Source organism: Triturus cristatus, chromosome 5_1, assembly GCF_964204655.1.
Source record: "Triturus cristatus chromosome 5_1, aTriCri1.1, whole genome shotgun sequence".
Classification (NCBI taxonomy): Eukaryota; Metazoa; Chordata; class Amphibia; order Caudata; family Salamandridae; genus Triturus; species Triturus cristatus.
Genome location: NC_140587.1, coordinates 163,215,267 through 163,240,415, shown reverse-complemented (window position 1 = coordinate 163,240,415; position 25,149 = coordinate 163,215,267). Strand labels below are relative to the sequence as shown.

The following is a 25,149-nucleotide window of genomic DNA, read 5'->3' as shown; positions in this document are numbered from 1 at the left end:
CAGTTTTCGAAGGAAGAGTGCTTCGGTTTTTCCATCTTCTTCGAGATCAGAATTGTTAATATAATCCCAAAGACACAACCTTTTAATCTGTCTAATTCCTGGTTTGTTTCATACGGAGCAGTCAACAAATGGGAAAAGGTGCCTGCTCCTACTTTAAGTAGGTGGGTGAAAGGAATTTTTTACTCAGGCTTACAGGTCTTCTCTGAATGACCCTTTTCAGCCTCCTGGGCTGAGGCAGGTGGTGATTCGCTTCTTGAGATTTTTAGGGCAGAAACCTGGGAACATCCTCAGACATTTATTTCTAATTATTGAATGGATTTATCGAATTCCACAGTCAAGAAATTGGTTCATGTTGTTTTGGATACCGCAATGGAGTGATTGTACGAGTCAAGTAAAGTTTCTTGTTGTGCCCTATGAGTTAGTTAGTGCATTTTATTGGTTTGGCATATCCTCAGATATGTTAAGACTGGGACAGGAAGGACGTTTGATGGCTAATGGACTACATAATCCAAGATGGCAGCCTTGGATGCAGAATGGAGCTGGATGCCTTTGTCTCACAGAAGAGGGAATTACAGCTCAAGTCACTCTGCCTTGTCCTTCACCACACTGGCAGTGAGTGTGGTGACAAATATGAGGTTCTTTCTGAGTTTTATGGAACAATTCAGCGAGACATGGAAGAAAACGTATCACTGTAGGTGCCAAACCCGCATTTACTGGGCGGAATTGAAAATATGTGGTGTGGTATTACTTAACCTGTAATCACGGCCTTAGAGGTTTAATGCGTCAAGTGGCATTTTGTGAGCACTCTCTAAGGGCCAGAGGCATCACTTAAAATAATATTAAACAATTAATAGTACAAGAGAGTAATATTATAAGTGAAGGTGACTTATAGTCTTTCATGAGCATCATTGAGGGTGTCCATCCAGTTCCCGGAGGGGCCATTTATACTAATTCAGAGCTATTGCGTCACTGGTGGTGTCATGCGGCTTTGGTGACCATCATCCACTAGCATTAGGTGTTATTAAATAGTTCAAGCGTGCCATCTGGTTGCTGGAATGAGGAAGTTCTATTGAATATTTTTAATAGCCTGATAACGAATGAGTCGAGCAAAGAGTAATCTCAGCCACATATAGCCCTCCTGACTCCGTGCCCCTTCATTTTCCTGCACCTACAATGTATGTTTGCGGTACAGATTGCGTTTGTAAATTTGGTCCCTTGCATTAAACTGGAGCTATAACAGTTCAAAAGCGTAAGGTTTTTCTTTGGAAAGTTGCACAGGTGTGGCCTCGGTTGCAAGGTGGGTAGAATCCTCCTCTGGAAGCCCCCATATTCCCCTATACCTTCAGATTGATCCATATACCTCTTGAGAGCCCAACCCTCCCCTTGCCTCGATGAAGGATATAGGAGGCCCCATTCTCTTCTCATTGGTTGGACCTGCACAGCTTCTGATCCTACGTCATCTGTACAGTGAAGCTTAGGCCAAAGTCAGAAGCCGGCTGTACTGGTGCCTTGCACAGGACTTGTGAGGGCACTCTAAATACCAGGCCCAATCCTGGGAGGATTGCAGCCCCTGGGGTCTCCCAGCTGTTTTTTTCGCACAGACCTCTGTCCAAGGACATCTTAAGTATTTCAGAGGCCATCAGCAAAGCAGATTTTGGGGGCACCAATTCAGACCAGCTTTGAATTTATGATCCAGTTTCAGCTTTTATGTCCACTTTGGCCAGGTTATTGACAGTGCACAGGCAAACTCGTCCATATTTTAAATGTGTTTTTATCTAATACTCAGAAATAGTGGTGGTTACTTTCAGTATTACAATTCCGCAGCAGCTAACTAATATTATTGTAAATAATATCTGTGACCGCACCCATTTCTCATATGTGAAGTTCAGTTTTAATCCAAAATTATTGTTTTATGAATGTTACATGGTGTTGAAAAACATAAGCATTTCTCAGCAACATGTCTGGAATAGGCTCTCATAAATCTCCCACATTAAAAATAAACGAAAGGAAAACGTTATTTAAAACAATCTGTGAAATAATTATTTAAGGGCATCAGAGAAAGACAGAGATGGCTCTATCAGGATGCTCCTGAACGGCTGAGGCCCTGGGCCTGGCCCTATTTGCCCATGCCTTAGAGTGTCTCTGCCATCTGGCGCAAGCAAACGGACACAGGTATTGTTCAAATGGGAGCTCGAAATTTGCTCTAAGGATACCAGTCCTTAATGTACATTGGATCTCCTGGTCGAATATCTGACTCTCGGGCTCTCTGGCCCCTCCGTGGATGCTCCCCCTTTGATTGGTAGCCTTCTTCTTCTGCAGTGTTTGGTGGTCGTCAATGGGGGGAGGTCACTATCACTCAACCCATGATGGCATGTCCTGGGGCCTGTTGGTAGTGGAATGTGGTGTCTGGCAGGACTCCTGTAAATAGGCGTATATGGCCCATTCAAGTGTTTGTTAGATAGCATGAAATACGCAAACTACTTTCTTAAACATACACATGAACCTATCGGCATCCCCATTGCTTAGGGCCACAGTGCGATCACCTTCTTATGTTTAGTGTTCCAAGAGTGTACATATGTTGCAAATTCCTGGCTGAGAAAGGGTGGAACATTTTTTGTCCTGAGTTCTTTCAACAACTCTGTCTGGACCTCATCTTCTCGAGCTCTGGCAGGGTCTCACTGGCTGTCTGAGAGGTCACAATTTCCACCTCAGGGTATTTGGTGTAATCATCTATTAGGACCATGGTGTACCGCGCAAAGGGGAGGCAGCCAAAATTGAGGCTGGCACATGTCCACAATTGTTGACAGCTATGTTCTGTAAGCACAGGCACTGGTGGGTCAAGGGGACCAGCTATTTTGCACCATTGTCACAAATGTATGATAGTCACTACCATCTCGTCCATGAGTGGGAACCATACCTTGCTTGGGAGGCAATTTTTGGTTTTCCTCACCCCGTTAAGGCCGGTGCGTGTCAGATGCACCATGTGCACTATGAGGCTGGCAGGTATGGTTAGTCAGGGCCCTCGCAGTAGGCATCCTTTGGCGTTAGTCACTAGTTCTTGGCTTAGCTGGTGGAGTGAGCCTAGTATCTGACAGAGACTTGTAGCCGTAGATTCCTTAACCTAAGATTATCCCCAGGCGTCAGACTGGATCTGAAAAATCTTCATGAACAGTATCTGTACGCACTAGTAGGGGTCGCTATTCAGCTTTGCATAGCATTGTCCTAGCTGGAAGTGACGTGTGTGTGTGTCTATATAAGTGCCACCCAAACATGCTGACCTCACTTCTTTTCTTTCCACGCCAGTCAGGACAGATCCGGATGGAGCTACCCTCAGTCGTTTTTTGACTGTCTCTTTTCAACTTTTTGTCAACGTTTTTTTAGACTGATCTCCTGGTGTGGGAGGGATGTCAACAAGGAAGGCTGGATGTCACAAACAAATGTTTGAGATGACCCTCACCTTGTTTGTCTCTGGTGCCTTGAGTGTGACCACAGTGCCAAAACCTGCGTTGATTGTTGTGCCATGCACCCAAAGGCTTTGAGGGAGCGATCCCCCATGCTCCTTCCTGCTCAACATGCTATGCCACGATGGTCTTGATCCCAGTCAACAAGAAGGTCCTGGCATTGGTCACGGAGCCATCGATCTTTTTCACAGTCAAAGTCGTATTGTTCTGGTAAGTCCCACAAAAAGAAGAGTAAGAAGTTGAAAAAATCATCAACTTCGCCCTGTCCATCGAAGTCAACCGACGACACACAGGAGCATTTACACTCAAGGCCTGACTTCACGGTTGACCCTGAACCTAGGCTGTCTCAGCGCCTGCAGAGTTTCTTGGAGCCAGATCGACCCCCGCCCAACTTCGTGAACTTTATGAATCCATGCACCTCATTATCGGGCTACCAATACCCGCTTAAGCCCTCCGGCTGCATCATCCCCATTATAATCCCCAAATCCAACCCAGACCCATAGGGGCATCGTCCAACATTGACTCTGGTGTGGCTGGAGCCATGCCATCCAGGCCGGGGCCTGAGCCTTATTCATATGAGCTAGGACTCGACATCGCCATAGCCATCCCGGATGGCTACAAGATCACCCAAAAGGACCGCGTCAACCAAATCAGAGGACGAATCGCCATCGTCTACAGGAACACCATCAGTATCACGACCAACTCCGAAGATGCCCTCACCACCGCCAAACACCTATACTTCCAGATCCACACCGACCCCAAGACCACCCTCAGAGGAACCCTCATCTACAGACCCCCGGGCCCACGCACACAATTCAGTGAAGCCATCGCCAACTTCATCAGCCCACATGCCCTCGCCTCATCAGACTACATCCTCATAGGGGACCTGAACTTCCACCTGGAGAACAACAATGACAAAAACACCACCACCACCCTGCTCGACAACCTCGCCAACCTCGGACTCAAGCAATTGGTGGACACCCCCACCCACTACGCCGGCCACACGCTTGACCCCATCTTCTCTGCCAGCAGCCACGTTGCCTTCAGCCACTCCACTGGACTACACTGGACCGACCACAGCTGCATCTACTTCACCTTTAAGAAGACCACATCCCACCAACAGATCCCCAGTAGATGCTGGAGCAAAGTCACCGCAGACCAGCTAACCACATAACTGAGCCAGAACCCACCAATCAACACTACTGACACCAACGATGCAGCCCGCAATCTCACACAGTGGATCGTCAACTGTGCCGACACCCTTGCACCACTGAAGAACCCTCCAGGCAAGCCCGGCAACAGGAAAACAACATGGTTCACTGACGACCTCAAAGAATCGAAGAAATCCTACCGAACCCTCGAGAAAACCTGGCGCCGCGAACAGCCGACAGAAAACATGACAGCCCTCAAGAACGCCACCCGCAAACACCACCAGCTGATCTGCACCACCAAAAAGACATTGTTCGAAGAACGGCTGGACAACAACACACACAACAGCAAGGAACTCTTCAGCATCGTAAAAGAGCTCTCCAATCCCAGCGCCAGCAGCAACGACATCACACCGTCGCAAGGCCTCTGCAACTCCTTCGCCACTTTCTTTTACCACAAGATCGCCGATATCCACGACAGCTTCGGTGCCCAGACTGCACCCCCAGCCACCAAACCAACGCCCCCTACAACCACCCTCAGCGCTTGGACTCCCATCAGCACCGAAGACACCGCCCACGCTATGAACACCATCCACTCCGGCTCTCCTTCCGACCCATGCCCTCACCACATCTTCAACAAAGCCGACACCATCATCGCTCCCCACCTACGGAACGCCATAAACAACTCCCTCGCGTCCACCACCTTCCCAGAGAGCTGGAAGCACGCAGAGATCAACGCCCTACTGAAGAAACCCACAGCGGACCCTAAAGACCTCAAAAACTTCGCCCCATCTCTCTTCTTCCCTTCCCTGCAAAAGTTATCGAGAAGATCGTCAATAACAGCTGACCGCATTCCTCGAGGCCAATGGATCCCTCGACCCATCCCAGTCCGGATTTTGAGCCAACCACAGCACCGAGACCGCCCTCATCACAGCCACCGACGACATCAGGACCCTGCTTGACAACGGGGAAACAACCGCCCTCATCCTCCTAGACCTCTCAGCCGCCTTTGATACAGTCTGCCATCGTACCCTAATAACCCGCCTCCACAACGCCGGGATCCAAGGTAAAGCCCTGGACTGGATCACCTCGTTCCTCTCCGACAGAACCCAGAGAGTCCGCCTCCCTCCATTCCACTCCGCGGCCAACGAGATCATCTGCGGCGTACCCCAAGGCTCATCGCTCAGCCCAACCCTCTTCAATATCTACATGAGCCCCCTCGCCACCATTGCATGCGAACACAACCTCAACATCGTCTCATACGCCGACGACACCCAGCTGATACTCTCCCTCACCAAAGACCCAGCCACCGCCAAACTCAACCTCCAGGAAGGAATGAAAAACATCGCGGAATGGATGAAATTGAACTCAGACAAGACAGAGGTCCTCATCCTCGGACCATCCCCATCCGCCTGGGACGACTCCTGGTGGCCCACAGCACTGGGCACCGCACTGACAGCCACCCACCGCACCAACACCCACTGACCACGCACGCAACCTGGGATTCATCCTGGATCCTCTCTCACGATGACCAAGCAAGTCAACGCTATCTCATCCTCATGCTTCAACACCCTGCGCATGCTCCGTAAGATCTTCCGGTGGATCCCTACTGGAACTAGAAAGACGGTCACCCAGGCCCGCCGACTAGACTACGGAAACGCCCTATACGCAGGAACCACAGTCAAACTTCAGAAAAGACGCCAACGCATACAAAACGCATCCGCATGACTCATCCTCAACATCCCCCGCCACAGCCACATATCAGCCCACCTGAGAGACCTGCACTGGCTCCCCGTCAACAAATGGATCACGTTCAGGCTCCTCACCCACGCACACAAAGCACTCCACGACATAGGTCCCGAATACCTCAACAACCGCCTCACGTTCTACACTCCAACACGCAAACTCCGCTCTGCCAGCCTCGCCCTCGCCACTGTACCACGGATCCGCAGAGCCACCGCCGGAGGAAGATCATTCTCCTACCTGGTGGCCAAGACGTGGAACTCCCTCCCCGCCCACCTACGACTGACCCAGGACCACCTCACATTCAGGAAACACCTCAAGACCTGGCTCTTCGAACAGTAGAGGCACCCCCTCCTCCCCCAGCACCTTGAGAACCCTACTGGTGAGTAGCGCGCTCTACAAATGTATTGATTGATTGATTGATTGACTTGGAGAAGAATGGCCGGACCCACAGGGCCCTTATGAATACCAGCCCCTGTACCCCATTGTGGATTGGTGTGAGGAATTGGCGAATGCCAGTCGACTGGACACCTCTCGAGATACTCGCTTAGTCTCTCCACCTACCGTTACTATGGAGGATGGAGCCTCCTTTGCTATGGTGTTTAAGAGGGCGGTCAAAGTCCTGGATCTTCAGCTATGCTCTGTGGCTGTCAAGACTAACGTCTTGACAGAGGTGCTTCAGCCGGTAGTCACCCCCAAAGAACCTCCTCTCTGTTAATGAAGCTTTCACAGACATCCTGCTTGGGGCCTAGTTCAAGCCCTGCACACGGGCTCCTGTGAACAGGATAATTGCCCGCCACCATTGCCCCACTCAATGGGAACCCAATTTCCTCACCCAGCACTCTACCCTGGAGAGCTTAGTGCTCCAAGCCTCCACTTCCTGAGTAAATCCTGGTGCATTCCCTACCAGTACCACACCACTGGATAGGGAATTCAAAAGGATGGACACATTAAGCAAGAAAATGTCTGCCTCCACCAGCCTGGCACTGCGATCCATGAACACCACATGCATTTTCGGCCGTTACTTTGTGATCCTGTTTCACAGGTGCTGTCTATGGTCCCAGATGAGGCCCAAGCCATACTCTATCAAGTTATGGCTGATGGGAAGGACACAGCTAAGTTCACAATCTGTAATGGGCTTGAAATGACCGACTTGTTAGGCAGAGCAGTTTCTTCATGTGTGGCACGATGGCTGGCAAAGGATGACTGGCTTTTCGGTGCATGTCCAGGCTCCAATCTCTTTGAAAACAAAGCTTTAACCAGTGCTGGAGTGCTTTAAGGAAAGCAGAGCTATGGACAGGTCCTTGGGCATTTTCATGACCCCTCGCCAACCCCAGTCTGCCTTTTGCTTCCTTCGTGACCACAAAGGGGCTTCCAGCTGTTTCTCTCCATGACCAGCAACCACAATACACAAGCTTTCCGGGCCTGGCTTGGCCAAGGACACAGTACTCATAGAGCATGTAGGTCATCAGCCAGAGATCGGGCCAGTCCACCACTCCCCCGGTAGCTGCAGTTTCCAAGCCCCTTTACTTTACACTTCAACCATCATGGACAATCAGGGGGAGGCACGATACTCCGTCAACAGCACCACTGGAGATCGATAACATCTAACCGCTGGGTTCTCCAGATTGTCCAAAGGGGCTACTCCCTCCCCTTCATCACCACCCCTCCACCCATGCCACCCACCTGCGACAGGCTGATGGAGGCCTATCTCTCCTTACTCCACCAGGAAGTGACAGCTCTCTTGGCCAAGGGAGCAATAGAGAGGGTTCGAGCTTCACAAGAAGGTTGTGTTCCTATTCTAGAACCGTACCTTCTCAATTTCTTCGTGAAAAAGGAGAAATCCAAAATGCTTGCTGTTAGAGTCGGGGATCTCTGGTTGGCGCAAGGTTGCCCTTGTGTCAAGCAGGAACCCTCTCCTCCACGTCAGGGCGCAGGATAACCCCTCGCGAATGACCCTTGCTCACCCTCTAGGTGCGTGGCGTGAGCAGCCAAGGCGATTCCTCAGGCGTTGTTGGTTAAGCACTTACAATCATACACACAGTAAATACATCAATCCCCCCAGAAACGGACACCAGACTTGGATATATATAAAAATACGATTCTTTATGTAAAAATAAGATATATATATCTCAGCAGACTTATCACAAGACCAATAACGTTTTCGCTATGCCACCAGGTTGTACAGCGGGCAAATGTTCGTTGTTCGTAGCTTCAAATGGATACTTTGTAGTTCTCTTGCAAATGTTACTTGTGGTTCCAGTACTCACAGAGATCGACTCCTGCGAACGGGGAAATAAGGCGTTGCGGGCCCCGAGCCCGATGCTGGAACTTCCTTAGTGAGGTGGAGAGTCGGCACAGGTCGGTGCGACTCTCGGCTTACGAAGTGTTCTTGGGTCCTCAATCAGCAGGTGTGGGCACGTAGGCAGGCGCGGCCAGCGACCCTTTAGCACGGCGGTGCAGGAGGGTCTCCACAGCGGGGGCGGCGCGGCCTGAGATGTCCGGGGATAGCGAAGCGGGGTCGCAGGGCACGGTTAGTGCAGCTGGATGACCCGGCGTAGATCACAGTCGTCGGACGGCTTCCGGCGGGAGGGGTGATAGCGCGGTCAGCGCGCTCCAGTAGCAGGCGGTGACAGGGATGCAGGTGGCCTGGCCCGGGGACAGAGAGCGGCTCGGGACGGAGCGGGGCTCTCACGGGTTTGAGGCAGGCGAGCTTCTGAGTGTCACGGCCCTAGGAGGGCGATGAGGGGCGCAGTCTCTTTCCAGCGGGATGCACACACGGCTCGAATTGGAGGATGAGCAAGAAGCACAGAGAACCCACTGGTCCTGGGGTTCAGTTCAGGGGGCAAGCTCAGATCAAGCCCTTGGAGAATGTTCAAGCACAAAGTAGCAAAGTCTTTTCAGTAAGTCTCTTCCTCTCCTTTCTCAGCAAGGCAAGCAGCAGGCCAGCTCCTCCAGCGTCTTCTTCTCCTTCTAGTCGGGCAGAGGTTCTTTGTGGTAAACAGGATTCTGATTTCTTAGGAGCCAGGCTCCTACTTTTATACCATGATTCTTTTGTTCTTTAGTGCCAGGGGGCCTAGGCCTGGCTCAGTCCAGTTCTGGAGCACTTTGTTATGGTGACTCTGCTCTTTCCTTTCAGCAGCAGGGCAGAGACATCAGCCGCCCCACAGGGGGTGGCGCCGGCTTTGTGGTGGCAGAGCACAGGCCTATTCAAGAGTCAAGGTGTACTCCTCCCACCCATCCAGGTGTCACCTCTCTACCCACCACCTGGCAGCCAACCTGTCTCTGGGGATTCCCCAACCCTGCTCCTTACTGTTGCCAGGCAGAACACATACACACAGCAGAGGCGGACTGAGATGGTCAGGTCAGTAAATACTAACTTTCTAAAAGTAGTATTTACAAACCCAGGATATTAAAATAAACTTGACTACAAGAAGTATTTTATTATTCTGAGTTCAGGCATACTAGACTTGACACTTCTACCATGCTCTCTGAGTCCACTGGGGTCACAGCGTTGGCGTGATCCCGGCAGCCCATTCTGGCCTATGGAGAGCAGGTAGCCTTCAATAGTGAAGAACGAAAATGGCTGTAATTCACTACTAAGACATGCCACACACAGCAGGGCATGTCCTACCTTATGCCTACAATGCACCCTGCCCGTGGGCCTACCAGAGGGGTGGCTAATATGTAGGTAAGGGAAGGTTTAGGGACTGGCAAGTGGGGGCACTTGCGCAGTCAGCGCGACGGTCCCAGACCGCGCACAGGGTCTGCGGTGGCAGACCCTAGACACATTTTACACGGCCGCTTTCTGTGGGTGGCGCAACCAGCGCTGCAAGCCCACCAGCAGCATTGGCATTCACAAGCCCTGGCACCCCTGGTGCACTTTACTGGGGACTGACAGTGAATCCAATAAACCAATCGTGAACATCAATTTACAGGTACACTTTATCTAGGGAGCACTTGCACTGCGGCACGGATTAGCCGTGGCGCAGTGCCCTGAGCGGACAACACCAGCAAAACAATCGAGGCACACCATCAAAAAGTGGAAGGGAAACTCACGCCAAGGTGCCAGGTCTAACACGTGTCCCCTCCAGCTGAAATGTGGGGAGAACTACCCTTGCCCAGGGGGTTCCTCGTCACTAAGGCGGAAATACCTGGACAGACCGTCAGCGTTGGCGTGATCTGTACCAGGACGGTGTTCCACCGTAAAGTCCATACCCTGTAGGGAGATGGACCACCTCAACAGCTTCGGGTTTTCACCCCTCATTTGCATCAACCATCTGAGGGGCCTGTGGTCCGTCTGAACCCGGAAGTGAGACCCAAACAAGTAGGGTCTTAGCTTCTTCAGCGCCCAGACCACAGCAAATGCTTCTCGCTCAATTGCACTCCACCTACTTTCCCGTGGAAGTAACCTCCTACTGATGAAGGCTACGGGTTGGTCCCAGCCCTCCTCGGTCATCTGTGAGAGAACAGCCCCTACACCATGCTCTGAAGCGTCTGTCTGTACTAGGAATTCCTTGGAGAAGTCAGGGGCCAGGAGCACGGGCGCCGTGCACATGGCAGTCTTCAGGGTGTCGAAAGCTTTCTGACAGGTGTCAGTCCAAATCACGTTCCTGGGCTGCTTCTTGGAAGTCAGCTCTGTCAAGGGGGCAACGATCGTTCCATAGCCCTTGACAAACCTCCTGTAGTACCCAGTGAGCCCCAGGAAGGCCCTCACTGCGGTCTGCGTCTTGGGGGGTTCCCAAGCCAGGATGGTCTCGATTTTGGGTTGCAAGGGTGCCACCTTGCCACTCCCCACTTGGTGTCCCAAGTACACCACGGAACCCTGCCCGATCTGGCACTTGCTTGCCTTGATCGTGAGGCCTGCTCGGCGCAGAGCCATCAACACTTCCCAAAGGTGGCGCAGGTGTTCGGGCCAGGTGGCACTGAACACTGCGATGTCATCCAGGTAGGCGGCACTGAACGCATCCAGCCCAACCAGTACCTGGTTGACCAACCTCTGAAAGGTGGCAGGGGCATTCTTCATCCCAAATGGCATGACTCGGAACTGGAAGTGCCCATCTGGTGTAGAGAATGCGGACCTCTCTTTGGCCCCATCGGTCAAGGCGATCTGCCAGTACCCAGACGTTAAATCAAACGTGCTGAGGAACCGGGCAGCCCCCAGCCGATCAATGAGCTCATCAGCTCTGGGGATGGGGTGCGCGTCAGTCTTCGTTACTGAATTGAGTCCTCTGTAGTCCACACAGAACCGGAGTTCAGGTGTGGCTCCCGGCGCAGCAGCTTTGGGGACCAAGACCACGGGGCTGGACCAAGGACTGCTGGAGGACTCAACCACCCCTAGCGCAAGCATTTTGGAGACCTCCTCCTTGATGCAAGCTCTGACCCTGTCAGTTACCCTGTAAGCCTTGTGCTTCACAGGTAAGCTGTCTCCTGTGTCCACATCATGGACGCACCAATCTGTGACACCAGGAACCAGGGAGAATCGGTCGGAAAACTGTCCCAGCAAGTGGCGGCAATCTTCCTGTTGTTCGGGCGTCAGGGTGGGTGAGAGGTTAACTCCATCCACTGACCCATCTTTCTCAGAGGCCACTAAGAGGTCAGGAAGAGGCTCGGTCTCCTCTTCCATTCCATCATCAGTGGCCAGCAGCATGCCCACTTCGGTCCTCTCTAAGTGGGGCTTAAGGCGGTTAACATGTAGGACCCTCAAAGGGTTCCTGGGAGTCTGCATGTCCACCAAGTAGGTGATAGGACTTTTGCGCTCCACAACCTCAAATGGACCTGTCCACTTATCCTGAAGTGCACAAGGCTCCACTGGGGCCAAGACCCACACCTTTTGTCCAGGTTGAAGCTCTACCAGAGTGGCATTCCGGTCGTACCACCGCTTCATCTCCTCCTGGCTGGCTTCCAGATTTGCCTCTGCAAGTTGCCTGAAACGCCGAGTCTGGTTTCGGAAGGCCAGCATGTAACTGTATACATTCTGGGGAGGTTTCCTGGGAGATCGCTCCCAGCCTTCCTTTACCAAACTCAGAGGTCCTCTTACCGGGTGACCATACAGAAGCTCAAAGGGGCTGAATCCTAGAGACTTCTGTGGCACCTCTCGGTAAGCGAAGAGCAGGCATGGCAAGAGGACGTCCCACTTACGCCTCATTGGACCGTCCAGGCCCATGATCATGCCTTTGAGGGTTCGGTTGAATCTCTCAACCAACCCATTTCCTTGGGGATGGTAAGGAGTGGTGAACTTGTAAGTTACCCCACACTCCTTCCACAGGGATTTCATATATGTGGATATGAAATTGGTCCCCCTGTCGCTCACCACCTCTAGAGGGAATCCCACTCGGGAGAAAATTCCCATCAGTGCCCGTCCCACCACGGGGGCCGTCACTGTCCTCAGAGGGATGGCTTCAGGGTACCGGGTGGCATGGTCCACCAAGACCAGGATGAACCTGTTGCCCAGGGCTGTCTTGGGATCCAGAGGCCCCACAATATCAATACCCACTCGTTGGAATGGCGTACCGACTACAGGGAAAGGTTGCAGAGGAGCCTTGTGCTTCCCTCCGCTCTTACCACTTGCCTGGCAAGTCTGACAGGTTCTGCAGTAGGAATCGGAATTCTTATGCATTTGGGGCCAGTAAAAGTGGGTGACAAGCCTGTCATAGGTCTTGTCCATCCCCAAATGTCCTGCTAAAGGCACATCGTGAGCCAGCCCCAGTAGGAAGGTTCTGAACTTCTGGGGTACCACTAGCACACGGGCTGACCCAGGTTCAGCAGCCTTAGGCTCGGAATACAGGAGGTCACTCTCCCAGTACACGTAGTGTGTTTTGGCCTGAACACCGTTGGCCTGGTCTGCAGCCTGCTGCCGCATACCCACGAGAGAAGGGCATTCTTTCTGCTCCCTGCAGAATTCCTCCCTGGAGGGACCTCCTTCTTGCTGCCAATGGGTCAGCTCAGGCAGGTCTCCCAGTTCGGCAATCTGTTCCCCGGTAGGCTCCAGAGCATCCCCCTCCGGGTCGGCTTCCTCCTGGGCCGTGGGAACTTCGGGGGCCGGTTTCCCGCGCCTCCTGCGCCTTCTCCCTAAGGCCGGTTCCTGGACCTCTCCCTCAGGCTCCAGGACCCTCTCAACACCCCTACTGGCTGCCATGGACCGGGTGGTCACGCACGCCCAGTCGGGTAGACCCACCATCCTCAGATGCGTGGTCTTCTCCACCTTTTCCCAAGGGGAACTCTCTAGGTCGTTCCCTAGCAGACAGTCTACAGGCATGTCAGTTCTCACAGCGACTTGTAGAGTACCAGAGACCTCCCCCCACTCAAAGGGAACTTGAGCCATTGGACAACGACTCTCTACGTTGTCAGCATTGACAACCCTACAGTAGGCATTGGGTACAATTTGCTCTTGAGACACCAGGTGTTGCCTCACCGAGGTCACGCTGGCTCCTGTATCTCTAAGAGCCTCAATCTTCTTTCCATTGATGGTCACTACTTGCCCATATTTCTTAGTGTTAGAGGGCAGGTAGGTTACAGGGACCATCTCACTGTCTCCTAGCGAGACTAGGGTCATCTGCCAGGGACCCCCACCCTCCTGGACTGCTACCTCCTCCCCAAAGTTAACACTAGCTACTTGCCGGGGTGGAGCACCAGTGGGTGCGGTCTTACCAAACAGGCGACACTTAGGATCAGAGGCAATGTGACCCGGGTCACCACACCTATAACAATTGAAGGGCCCCTTTGGAACAGGTCTACCTGTCGGGGCCCCGTTCTGCTGCGGGGGTGGGGGAGGCTGAGAACGCTTCTGCTGGTTCCCTTGGGACATACTTTGGGGGCCTTTTTGGAACCCCTTCTGTTTACCCTTGTCCCCCCCACTCTTCTGCTGGGGACCCTGCCCACCTTTGGCGGAGTCTCCCACTTGACCCTTGTGGACCCTGGTGCTGAGCCAGCGGTCCGCCTCCTCAGCAAGCTTCCTCGGGTTGGACAGCTTGCTATCTATCAGGTGCTGGCGTAGCTCAGGAAAACATTGACTGGACAAGTGCTCCCATGCAATTAAATCAAGCAGCCCTTGATAATCATTCACTTTGCTACCCTTCACCCAACCATCCAGCGCTCTGCAGAAAAAGGTCACATATTCCACATACGTACTCTCAGGGATCTTCTTGGTCTCCCTGAACCTCTGTCTATATAGCTCAGGAGTTAACCCATACCTGGTCATTAAAGCTTCCTTCATATGGGGGTATGAGGTCTGGACTTCTAAGGGCAAATCTAACAGTGTGTCCCGCCCTTCCGCAAGGAACCTTCCCCACAACCCCGCTCCCCAGTCTTTCTCAGGGACCCGGTGTGAGGACATGGCCACCTCGTAGGCTCTAAACCACTGCCCTATGTCATCCTTTCTAAAATACTCCTTTACTACATCTTTGGGGATGTACACCTTGGACTCTACCTGCGCTGGTGGAGCGCTGCCACCAGAAGGAGCGGTGTCCAAACTTTTCGCCTTCAGCTCCAACTCCTTCAATCTTATATCATGATCCATTTGGCGTTGTTGTGCCTCCAGGGCCAACTTCTGCTTTTCCATTTCCATTTGTCCGGCCAACTTTGCCATCTCCATTGCATGCGCCCTGTCGGCTGCCCTGTCTGCCAGCTCCTCTGGCGACCGGACTCTGCTGGGTTCCTCAAGGTTGTCGGGTGGAACGATGTCCCCCGCATTCCGTGGGTCTCGCGACTCCCTCCAGGCTCTCAACGCCTTGGTGTACTGGGTCTTCCTCTTGAATCCAGCATGGGGGACTCTGAATTTTACACTGTAGCCTTTCAATTGCTTCATCGTGTAGCCTTCCAGTCTCTCCCAATCCACCTCATCTATTCCAGAAATCACGGAGAGCGCTCTTCCAGCAGAGAGTGAGCCAGGCATGGTTGCAGTAATGGCAGATGTCTCAACAAAGTTCAACAATTAAAAACCTGTGGCTGCGTTATTTGGTCTGCTCTCACTATCTGGTGATTAATAATTCACTGTATGCAAATTACAAGTGCAAATCCGAAATCCCACCCGCTGCCAACAATGTTAGAGTCGGGGATCTCTGGTTGGCGCAAGGTTGCCCTTGTGTCAAGCAGGAACCCTCTCCTCCACGTCAGGGCGCAGGATAACCCCTCGCGAATGACCCTTGCTCACCCTCTAGGTGCGTGGCGTGAGCAGCCAAGGCGATTCCTCAGGCGTTGTTGGTTAAGCACTTACAATCATACACACAGTAAATACATCAATCCCCCCAGAAACGGACACCAGACTTGGATATATATAAAAATACGATTCTTTATGTAAAAATAAGATATATATATCTCAGCAGACTTATCACAAGACCAATAACGTTTTCGCTATGCCACCAGGTTGTACAGCGGGCAAATGTTCGTTGTTCGTAGCTTCAAATGGATACTTTGTAGTTCTCTTGCAAATGTTACTTGTGGTTCCAGTACTCACAGAGATCGACTCCTGCGAACGGGGAAATAAGGCGTTGCGGGCCCCGAGCCCGATGCTGGAACTTCCTTAGTGAGGTGGAGAGTCGGCACAGGTCGGTGCGACTCTCGGCTTACGAAGTGTTCTTGGGTCCTCAATCAGCAGGTGTGGGCACGTAGGCAGGCGCGGCCAGCGACCCTTTAGCACGGCGGTGCAGGAGGGTCTCCACAGCGGGGGCGGCGCGGCCTGAGATGTCCGGGGATAGCGAAGCGGCGTCGCAGGGCACGGTTAGTGCAGCTGGATGACCCGGCGTAGATCACAGTCGTCGGACGGCTTCCGGCGGGAGGGGTGATAGCGCGGTCAGCGCGCTCCAGTAGCAGGCGGTGACAGGGATGCAGGCGGCCTGGCCCGGGGACAGAGAGCGGCTCGGGACGGAGCGGGGCTCTCACGGGTTTGAGGCAGGCGAGCTTCTGAGTGTCACGGCCCTAGGAGGGCGATGAGGGGCGCAGTCTCTTTCCAGCGGGATGCACACACGGCTCGAATTGGAGGATGAGCAAGAAGCACAGAGAACCCACTGGTCCTGGGGTTCAGTTCAGGGGGCAAGCTCAGATCAAGCCCTTGGAGAATGTTCAAGCACAAAGTAGCAAAGTCTTTTCAGTAAGTCTCTTCCTCTCCTTTCTCAGCAAGGCAAGCAGCAGGCCAGCTCCTCCAGCGTCTTCTTCTCCTTCTAGTCGGGCAGAGGTTCTTTGTGGTAAACAGGATTCTGATTTCTTAGGAGCCAGGCTCCTACTTTTATACCATGATTCTTTTGTTCTTTAGCGCCAGGGGGCCTAGGCCTGGCTCAGTCCAGTTCTGGAGCACTTTGTTATGGTGACTCTGCTCTTTCCTTTCAGCAGCAGGGCAGAGACATCAGCCGCCCCACAGGGGGTGGCGCCGGCTTTGTGGTGGCAGAGCACAGGCCTATTCAAGAGTCAAGGTGTACTCCTCCCACCCATCCAGGTGTCACCTCTCTACCCACCACCTGGCAGCCAACCTGTCTCTGGGGATTCCCCAACCCTGCTCCTTACTGTTGCCAGGCAGAACACATACACACAGCAGAGGCGGACTGAGATGGTCAGGTCAGTAAATACTAACTTTCTAAAAGTAGTATTTACAAACCCAGGATATTAAAATAAACTTGACTACAAGAAGTATTTTATTATTCTGAGTTCAGGCATACTAGACTTGACACTTCTACCATGCTCTCTGAGTCCACTGGGGTCACAGCGTTGGCGTGATCCCGGCAGCCCATTCTGGCCTATGGAGAGCAGGTAGCCTTCAATAGTGAAGAACGAAAATGGCTGTAATTCACTACTAAGACATGCCACACACAGCAGGGCATGTCCTACCTTATGCCTACAATGCACCCTGCCCGTGGGCCTACCAGAGGGGTGGCTAATATGTAGGTAAGGGAAGGTTTAGGGACTGGCAAGTGGGGGCACTTGCGCAGTCAGCGCAACGGTCCCAGACCGCGCACAGGGTCTGCGGTGGCAGACCCTAGACACATTTTACACGGCCGCTTTCTGTGGGTGGCGCAACCAGCGCTGCAAGCCCACCAGCAGCATTGGCATTCACAAGCCCTGGCACCCCTGGTGCACTTTACTGGGGACTGACAGTGAATCCAATAAACCAATCGTGAACATCAATTTACAGGTACACTTTATCTAGGGAGCACTTGCACTGCGGCACGGATTAGCCGTGGCGCAGTGCCCTGAGCGGACAACACCAGCAAAACAATCGAGGCACACCATCAAAAAGTGGAAGGGAAACTCATGCCAAGGTGCCAGGTCTAACACTTGCTCAAGTTCTCTCTGCCCTCAATACGGGAGACTGAATGGTAGCGTTGGACTTGCAGGACCTATATTCCATATTCCCATTCTGCTCCCCACAGGTGTTACCTGCAGTTCACGGTGGGCCATGAGTACTTTCAGTTTGCCGTGCTCCCTTTTGGGCTTACCAGCAGGTATCCACCAACATGATCTAAGTAGTTGAAGCTCATCTGTGGAGATCAGGGGTGCCAGTATTACCCTATATCGACGACTGGTTATTGAAGGCGGACTTCCCCCAGGCAGTCGTCTCCCACCGCCAGCCTATGTCCGACTTAATATATTCACTGGAGGTCAATATTAACATGCTGAAGTCACACCTGACTCCCTCTCGAATGCTCCCTTTCATAGGAGCTGTTCGGGACACAGTGCGGTTTCGGGCTTATCCTTCTAAATAGCAAGTCCAAGATATTCAGGCTATGATACTGATATTTCAGCCTTTATCCTGAGTTTCAGTGAGACTGACTCTGAGGCTGCTGGGCCTCATGGCCTCCTGCATCCTGCTTGTGACACATGCTTGCATATGCAGGCTCTGCAGGGGGACCTGACGTTCCAGTGGTATAGCAGCAGGGGAATCTGTCTGACATGGTCCAGCTCTCAAAGGGTACTGAAAAAGATCTGCAGTGGTGGTTAACGAACCGTGAATGGGTCCTTGGCAGACCCCTCTCCCTTCCCCAACCAGATCTGACAGTAGTGACAGATGCGTCACTCCTGGGCTGAGGCAGCCATCTAGGATAGGTGGTGATCAGAGGCCTCACGTCTCTGGCAGAGTACAAGCTCTAGATGAACCTGTTGGAGCTTCGGTCAATTTGTTTGGCACTGAAAGCCATTCATCCTTCGATCACTTTGCACTGAAAGTCTTTTATCCTTCGATCAAGGGTAGACTAGTGCAGGTGTTCACGGATAACACCACTGCCATGTGGTATTGCGCCAATCAGGGCAGGGTGGGGTCGCTGACCCTCTGTCAAGAGGCCATGCGTCGCTCGACATGGCTGGAACCTCAGGGCATTTCCTCGGTGGTTCAACAACTGGCAGTTCTCTACAAGCCAGGGCGAAGATGCCTAGCGTATCATGAGTGGTGTCTTCTACCGGATGTGGTGCAAGGTCTTTTTCAGTGGTGGGGAGAGCCTTGGTTAGATCTGTTCGCCACTGCCGAGAACATACAATGTCAGCAGTTTTGCACGCTGGAGTTTCCAAGGCGGCTCTCGCTCTGAGACGCTTTTGATCTCAAGTTGAGCTCAACTCTCCTGTATGCCTTTCTGCCCATGAGTTTGGAAAAGAACGGGGCCCCTGTATACAATATAAGATTGCCTTTCTACAAGGAAATATACAATTGAAAAAATGAATGCCTAAGGCAAGGCGATAAACAGTTGCTAATGTGGGCGAAAAAAACAAAAATAGGTGATATAAACACCAAATAAACAGATGATATTAAAAAAATGTATATTAAATCATTTATTGTATAAAAATATTGATATATATTTTTTGTTAACATTGTTTATATATATTGAAAATACATTGGTTATTGTTTGATGATAATTATGTACATTAGGAACAAAATTGTGTGTATGCATAACACTATTTCAGAATGCAAAAAATGTCAATGTTAGTTATTTATAAGAAATCATTGTTGCTACTCATGTATCTTGAACAGCCAACACCCAGTGACAAAGCCAATCATACTGACAGTCTTTGGGTGTATGTCAGTTGTTGTGTCATGTATCTGGGTAAAGTTACATCTCAGAGAAAAACAAAAATACTGGTCAGGTGGCACACTATGGAAATCACAGAAACTTATTTCACATGTACTTTTATAGGAGCCCCCACTTTTTCCATCTCACTTAAGGACCTGTCTGCCCGTATTTTTATGTGACTGGTTTCAGCCAGCATCTGTGGGTGCTTCTCGAAGTCTGGTTAGAGCATATCTTTCCAAAGTTATTGCTGCATGCAGTGCAAGACAATGGGCAAGCATACATTTTAAAGGGCTATAGTTGTCATGCTGTACAATTTACACATTACAGTAACTGTTGAACATATTAATGCAGGAAGATATGGGGCTGTTTTTAATGTGTTTAAGACTATAAGTTTTCACTGCTTTATAAGCCTTGCTTTCTCGCTACATTAATTTGCCAATCTATTTTTAATTTCTTTCTTGGTAGAGGGACTCACCCTGGACCCCAGGTTTGTCCATTGAACGTATTCACATCATTTGCTATATAAAAGTTATGCCTGACGTATACGCCTCACCAGTTTCAAATGTCACCAGCCGCCACTGGGATAGACCCATTTCAAGTACTGGTGATGAAGGGAAGGGATGGCAGCTAACCCAGCTTTGTCACTTGTGGTGAAGGGAGGGTATAAGGGCTGGTCCAGCTCTGGTACTGGTGTTGATGGGAAGGAACATGTGCAGATCTGTCTTTTACACAGTTTATGTGTTTGAAAAAGGTAGCCAGCTTTGGCAATGGTGTTAAATGGCCAAACGACCTGAAGAAACATTTTTGCGACCCACTGTGTGACACAGAAGCCTCATTTTTGGCTTTCCCCGTTGGTTTCAGATTCTGCGACTGTACAATGTGATGCAGGTGGAGAACAACACCTGCCAACAACTGAAGTTGGAGATCGAGCTGACCGAAGATCTCCGGGAACCGGGTAAATGATGCTGTTCCCCGGTGCAGACTGAGAAGACACCCCTCTCCACTAGGCCACTAACACAAGTGTAGGGAAGTGCTAGAAACACACTCCAGTGATGCAAATTTCTAGACTGAATATTCAGCAGCCTGACTGTGCACCAGTTGTGCCAGTTCTGTGATGGGGTGGTCATCTGTTTCACATTTAGGAGACACTACAATGGTGAATGGTCAGTGTAATGAACTTGCAGTCAGACCTAAGAGAGAGTCTATCAGCATGTGGGAGCCTCTATTCCTAGACAGAATTGTGTGGCTCCTATATTCTGATTATTGGCCCTTGACACCCCAGTCTGGTGTTAGGCGCTGCTTTGTAGTGACCTTTAAAGTGATGGTTCATAATCTCTGCCCAGAAATGCAATAGTCTTTGTATGACTTTAGTTAGGTCCTCAATACGAGTGAAATGTTTACTTGTAAGATGTATGGCAGTTCCTGTAACCAGACATATCTTAATTGGGAGTTTGATACTATAACCCCACTCTTGCAGTTTTTTGTGGGCAAGTCAAACCCGATAGTTACTGGGAAATGCATATTTTGGCACGTTAAGCATCAAAATATGCACGTGAGTCCCTATTATTAGGGACAAACAATAAAATAGGTATTTTTTGGTTCCGATAAATTCCAACTCAAGGAGCAGGATTTTTTAAGGTGCTATAAATGTCAGCTCAAAGTGCCGACCACTCAGAATGAAAGATGAATGAGAACCATAATGTATATAGCATCTTCCTTCACTTATAATTTCTACTTATTTTCCCTTCGCCCTCTTTTTCCTTCACGGTTCTCGCTGGAAATGGGCAGGAAATGTAAATACAAAGACACTGATTTCACAAAATTTGGTTGCTTATATCACAGAGTAATCACTTATCCTAGGCAGATCTCGCATAGCTGAGCTACTCGTCAGAATATGGAGAGCTTAAAATGACTGACGGTGATCCACCAAATATTGTTTCAGAAATCTCGAGAGAGAAATATTGTGTCAAAATATTGTAATGACAAAAATATTGTGTGACAGAATACTGAAGGTACAAATATTGTTTTATAAATGTAGTCTTAATCTAGTTGTACCTAAGGGTTTTTGTAAATTATTTTGTTGATTTTGATTAGATTTTGTTATATAAGTTAATATGTTTAATTATTTTGAGTATAGCTTTGTATTTTTTGATTTGGCAATATATTTTAAGTTTATTTTATTTTATTTAAATTACATTTATGGTTAATATTTTTAAAATGTACTTTTAAAATTTACTATACATATACACACATGCACATATATATGTGTGTGTGTGTGTTTATGTGTTGATTTAATTCTTCTCATTTTAGGTTTTGCTAAAGTAAATCTGTGCTTTTCGAAGTTCAACATTTCCATTTTGGTGCTTGCGCTGAAGTAGGAATAGTAGTTATGATCCCTCCAAAGTCCAACACTTTCCCAACTGTTGCTTACCTTGGAATGGGAATAGATAATCTGACCCCTCCAAAGTCAAAAACTTTCTTACTGTCGCTTATGTTGGAATGGGAACACTAAGTCTAATTTATTTGTCAGAGGTTTTTTAATGTAATATACTTTTGTGGTTTAATGTTAAAAGTTTGTTTAATGGTAAATATTTTTGTTACATATTTTTGTAGTTTTTTTATAAATAATTTCTGTTTTAATATCATTTAATATCCAGTCTATTGTTTATTTTTAGTATCTTGTGTTATAAATATAGTTCATTATGAGTAGTATTTTTCTTGCTTTTTATGTTTGAAATTATATCTGATAGAGACATCTAGCCGCAGATTACTTACCTTTGAATTCTCCCCAGGCACCAGTCTGGATCCGAAAAAGTTTCAGCAGTACCTCTGCGTGCCGGGGGAATGCGCCTTATGGCTCCGCAGTGACGGCGTCTCCGGATATGACGTCAGTAGAGCCATATAAGTGCCCTCCGGTGCGTGGACATCAGTTTCTTCTTTTCTGCGCTGTAACGCGGTTCCGGAGAAGCGGTTTCCTCAGGTCGTTTTATTTTACAGACCTACTCTGGCACCTGGTGTTGGTGGGACAGTGTGCCTTGACTGATGTCGACAGGTTTTAAACCTTGTGGGTCTTGTAACAAACAGATGTGGGTGATGGACCCGCATACAATTTGTATGTGGTGTTTAAGTGAACACCATGACACAGGGGATTGTGGTTCCTGCTAAAAGTTGAAACTAAAGTCAGTGAAGGAGCAGCGGTTGAAATTGATGGCAGCGCTTGTTTCACGATCCTCAGAGGCTTCCCAGCCTCGGACTTTGTCGTCCCGGGAAGAGAAGTGGGGTCGATCTAGAGTCCGAAGCAGGTCCAGAGGACGTTGTTCTCTGGGTAAGTCGAAAGGTAAGAGGCGGTCGAGGTCGCAGTCTCGGACTTTAGTGTGGAGAGACTCCATCCCCCAGGGCTCCTCAGGGCTCCTTCGCTCGACGGTTGAGGAAGCCATTCGAGACTTCGTGTCGCGCCTCCCTGTGTTTCCGGGAGCCGGGCCGTTGATGGGTCATCTTTGGGACCCCATCTCCCTCTGGAGAGCCCCAAGGCCCGGAGGAGGTGAGTGGGGCACCATCCTCAGTGACGGTTGGGCCTTCGGACTTGATGGATCGGCGTCGACAGACATCGGATGAGCAAGCTCACAGCCCTTCAGTGTCTTTGCCTTCGACGCCAGTAATTGACCAACCGACTCTGACTTTGACATTGGTGGCGCCGGTTGAAGTTGCCTCACAACTCTCCTGTCGACGTTGTGTCTGCGCCGCTTGGGCGTCGTTCAACGTCGGTGGCAGTATCTCTTATGCAACGTGAAGGAGCAGCTCATGTTGTGGCTCCTCTTCATGGAGAGGTGTCAGGAGGTCTACCTGGGGCAGAACTTTTTAGGCCCATTTCAGGTGGAAGAGAGCTGGCTGACAGCTCTTGGTGAGGCCTGTGGTCTGGACTCTTTGCCAGCATCGGGGTTACTCTATCCTTCTGGCCTTGCCATGGAGACAAGTTCCTCCTTTGTGGACATGCTGAGGAAAGTGGCTGCAGTTTTAGATTTATTACTGCCCACAGTGCAGCGGTCTACAGACCCTTTGTTTGAGATCCTTTATCAGTGACAAAAAGGGGAAGAACCTGTTCTCCCATATAGTGAGGCCCTTTTTGACATATTATTAGGTGCCTAGGCTAAGCCTGAGTTAGGGGTCCCAGTGGACCGTGACATTGCACGTAGACATTTACCTGCACCTGGAGACTCTGGGCCCGATTCACAGAACTAACTTAAGACAAAATCCTAAACTTACTACTTATGGTATTCACAGAAGTTAGGATTTTGTCCTAAGTTTGACTTAAGACAAACTTAAGACAGACTTAAGACAAACTTAAGACAAATTTAAGACAAACTTAAGACAAACTTAAGACAGACTTAAGACAGACTTAAGACAGACTTAAGAAAGACTTAAGACAAACTTAAGACAAAATCCTAACTTAAGTCTGTCTTAAGTCTGTCTTAAGTCTGTCTTAAGTTTGTCTTAAGTCTGTCTTAAGTCTGTCTTAAGTCTGTCTTAAGTTTGTCTTAAGTTTGTCTTAAGACAAACTTAAGACAAAATCCTAACTTCTGTGAATACCAAAAGTTGTAAGTTTAGGATTTTGTCTTAAGTTAGTTCTGTGAATCGGGCCCTCTGTCTCGGAGACACTTTTTATAATGGATGTTTTTCCTTCTTCCCTTGATATTCTTGGTCCGATTGGCATTGCCTGTCTTCTGGAGGAATCTACTTATTATTCTCCAAATTCATTGTTTTGTGAGGATTCATAATTGTTGTTTGTTGTGGCATCAGTTATTTAAGATACCATTTGTCAGGTGACATTTTCATACGGCAAGTCACCTTGGATGGTGGCAGGGTACTACTCTTTTTTTCTCTCTGGGTTGTGTGTGTTGCCGATCCTCTCATTTCATATATTGTCTTGTATCAGAGGTGTCGTATGTGGCTGTTGTTGGCAGTGATTTATTTTATGTGTAATTTGGAACTACACCTTTTGTTGCGTCCCATTCTTCAATATTATTGAGGAAGTCTTTCATAGGACTGGATCTCAGTTCTAGTTTATTCTTATGTACACAGTATAAACAGGAAGGTATCATATGCGCTACGCATTTTTTTTTTTTTAAATAAGTTTAAAAAAGATAAAAAAGAAAGATGGTTAGTCAAATATGCAGTTAATTCCCTTTTTTCGCTTGCCTTGGTGTTTGAGCTTATTCAGAGCTTGAGATAGTATTCAGTCTATTATTGCGCTATGGCACGGAAGTCTGTTTGGAGGCAAGTTTTATAGGTTCTTCTGCTGGCAGTAGTTTGTGGCCAGTTAAATTCTGTGGTTCAATTGAAGTATTTGGTGATGTATTTATGTTTGCAAAACCTTTTATGTCCATATATACATCATGTGGCAAGATGTTATGCAATCGGTGCATAGAATAAATATGGATATTCTTTTGTCCAGACTAAATTATTCATACCAGGAGGTATTGTCGTTCATCTTTCCTTTGCAGAAATGAGTTCTAAAACTCCTGTTTGGAGATTTTATCAGGACAGTTCCTTTTATAATTAATATTGTCATGAACAATGCAGATTATAGGACTTTTGTTATGCTGTTGACCCTTCTTGGTCAGTGAGCTTTCTTTTTCCGTTTGGGGGACAGGGGTTCACGTCTGTCCTCTGACAGATGATTGTTCAAAGGCTTCAAACCCTTTTTTTCTCCTTCAAAGACCGATTCTCTCGGGCCTGTGAGGTTGTTTTAATTGATATGTTCTGTTACAGTGATCAGGGTCTCTATTAAGAGCCAAGTCCTTGTACTGC

The 25,149-nt window shown here is 49.5% G+C and overlaps 1 protein-coding gene across 1 annotated transcript in view; it reads left to right on the top strand.

Moving 5' to 3' along the window:
- LOC146830518 (complement C4-B-like) overlaps positions 1 to 25,149 on the top strand; it is a 554,995-nt gene that overhangs the window by 463,842 nt on the left and 66,004 nt on the right. Inside the window, exon 32 of the mRNA XM_085604724.1 lies at positions 20,203 to 20,296. Coding sequence (XP_085460850.1) covers positions 20,203 to 20,296 — 94 coding nt within the window. The remainder of the gene's footprint in view (positions 1 to 20,202; positions 20,297 to 25,149) is intronic.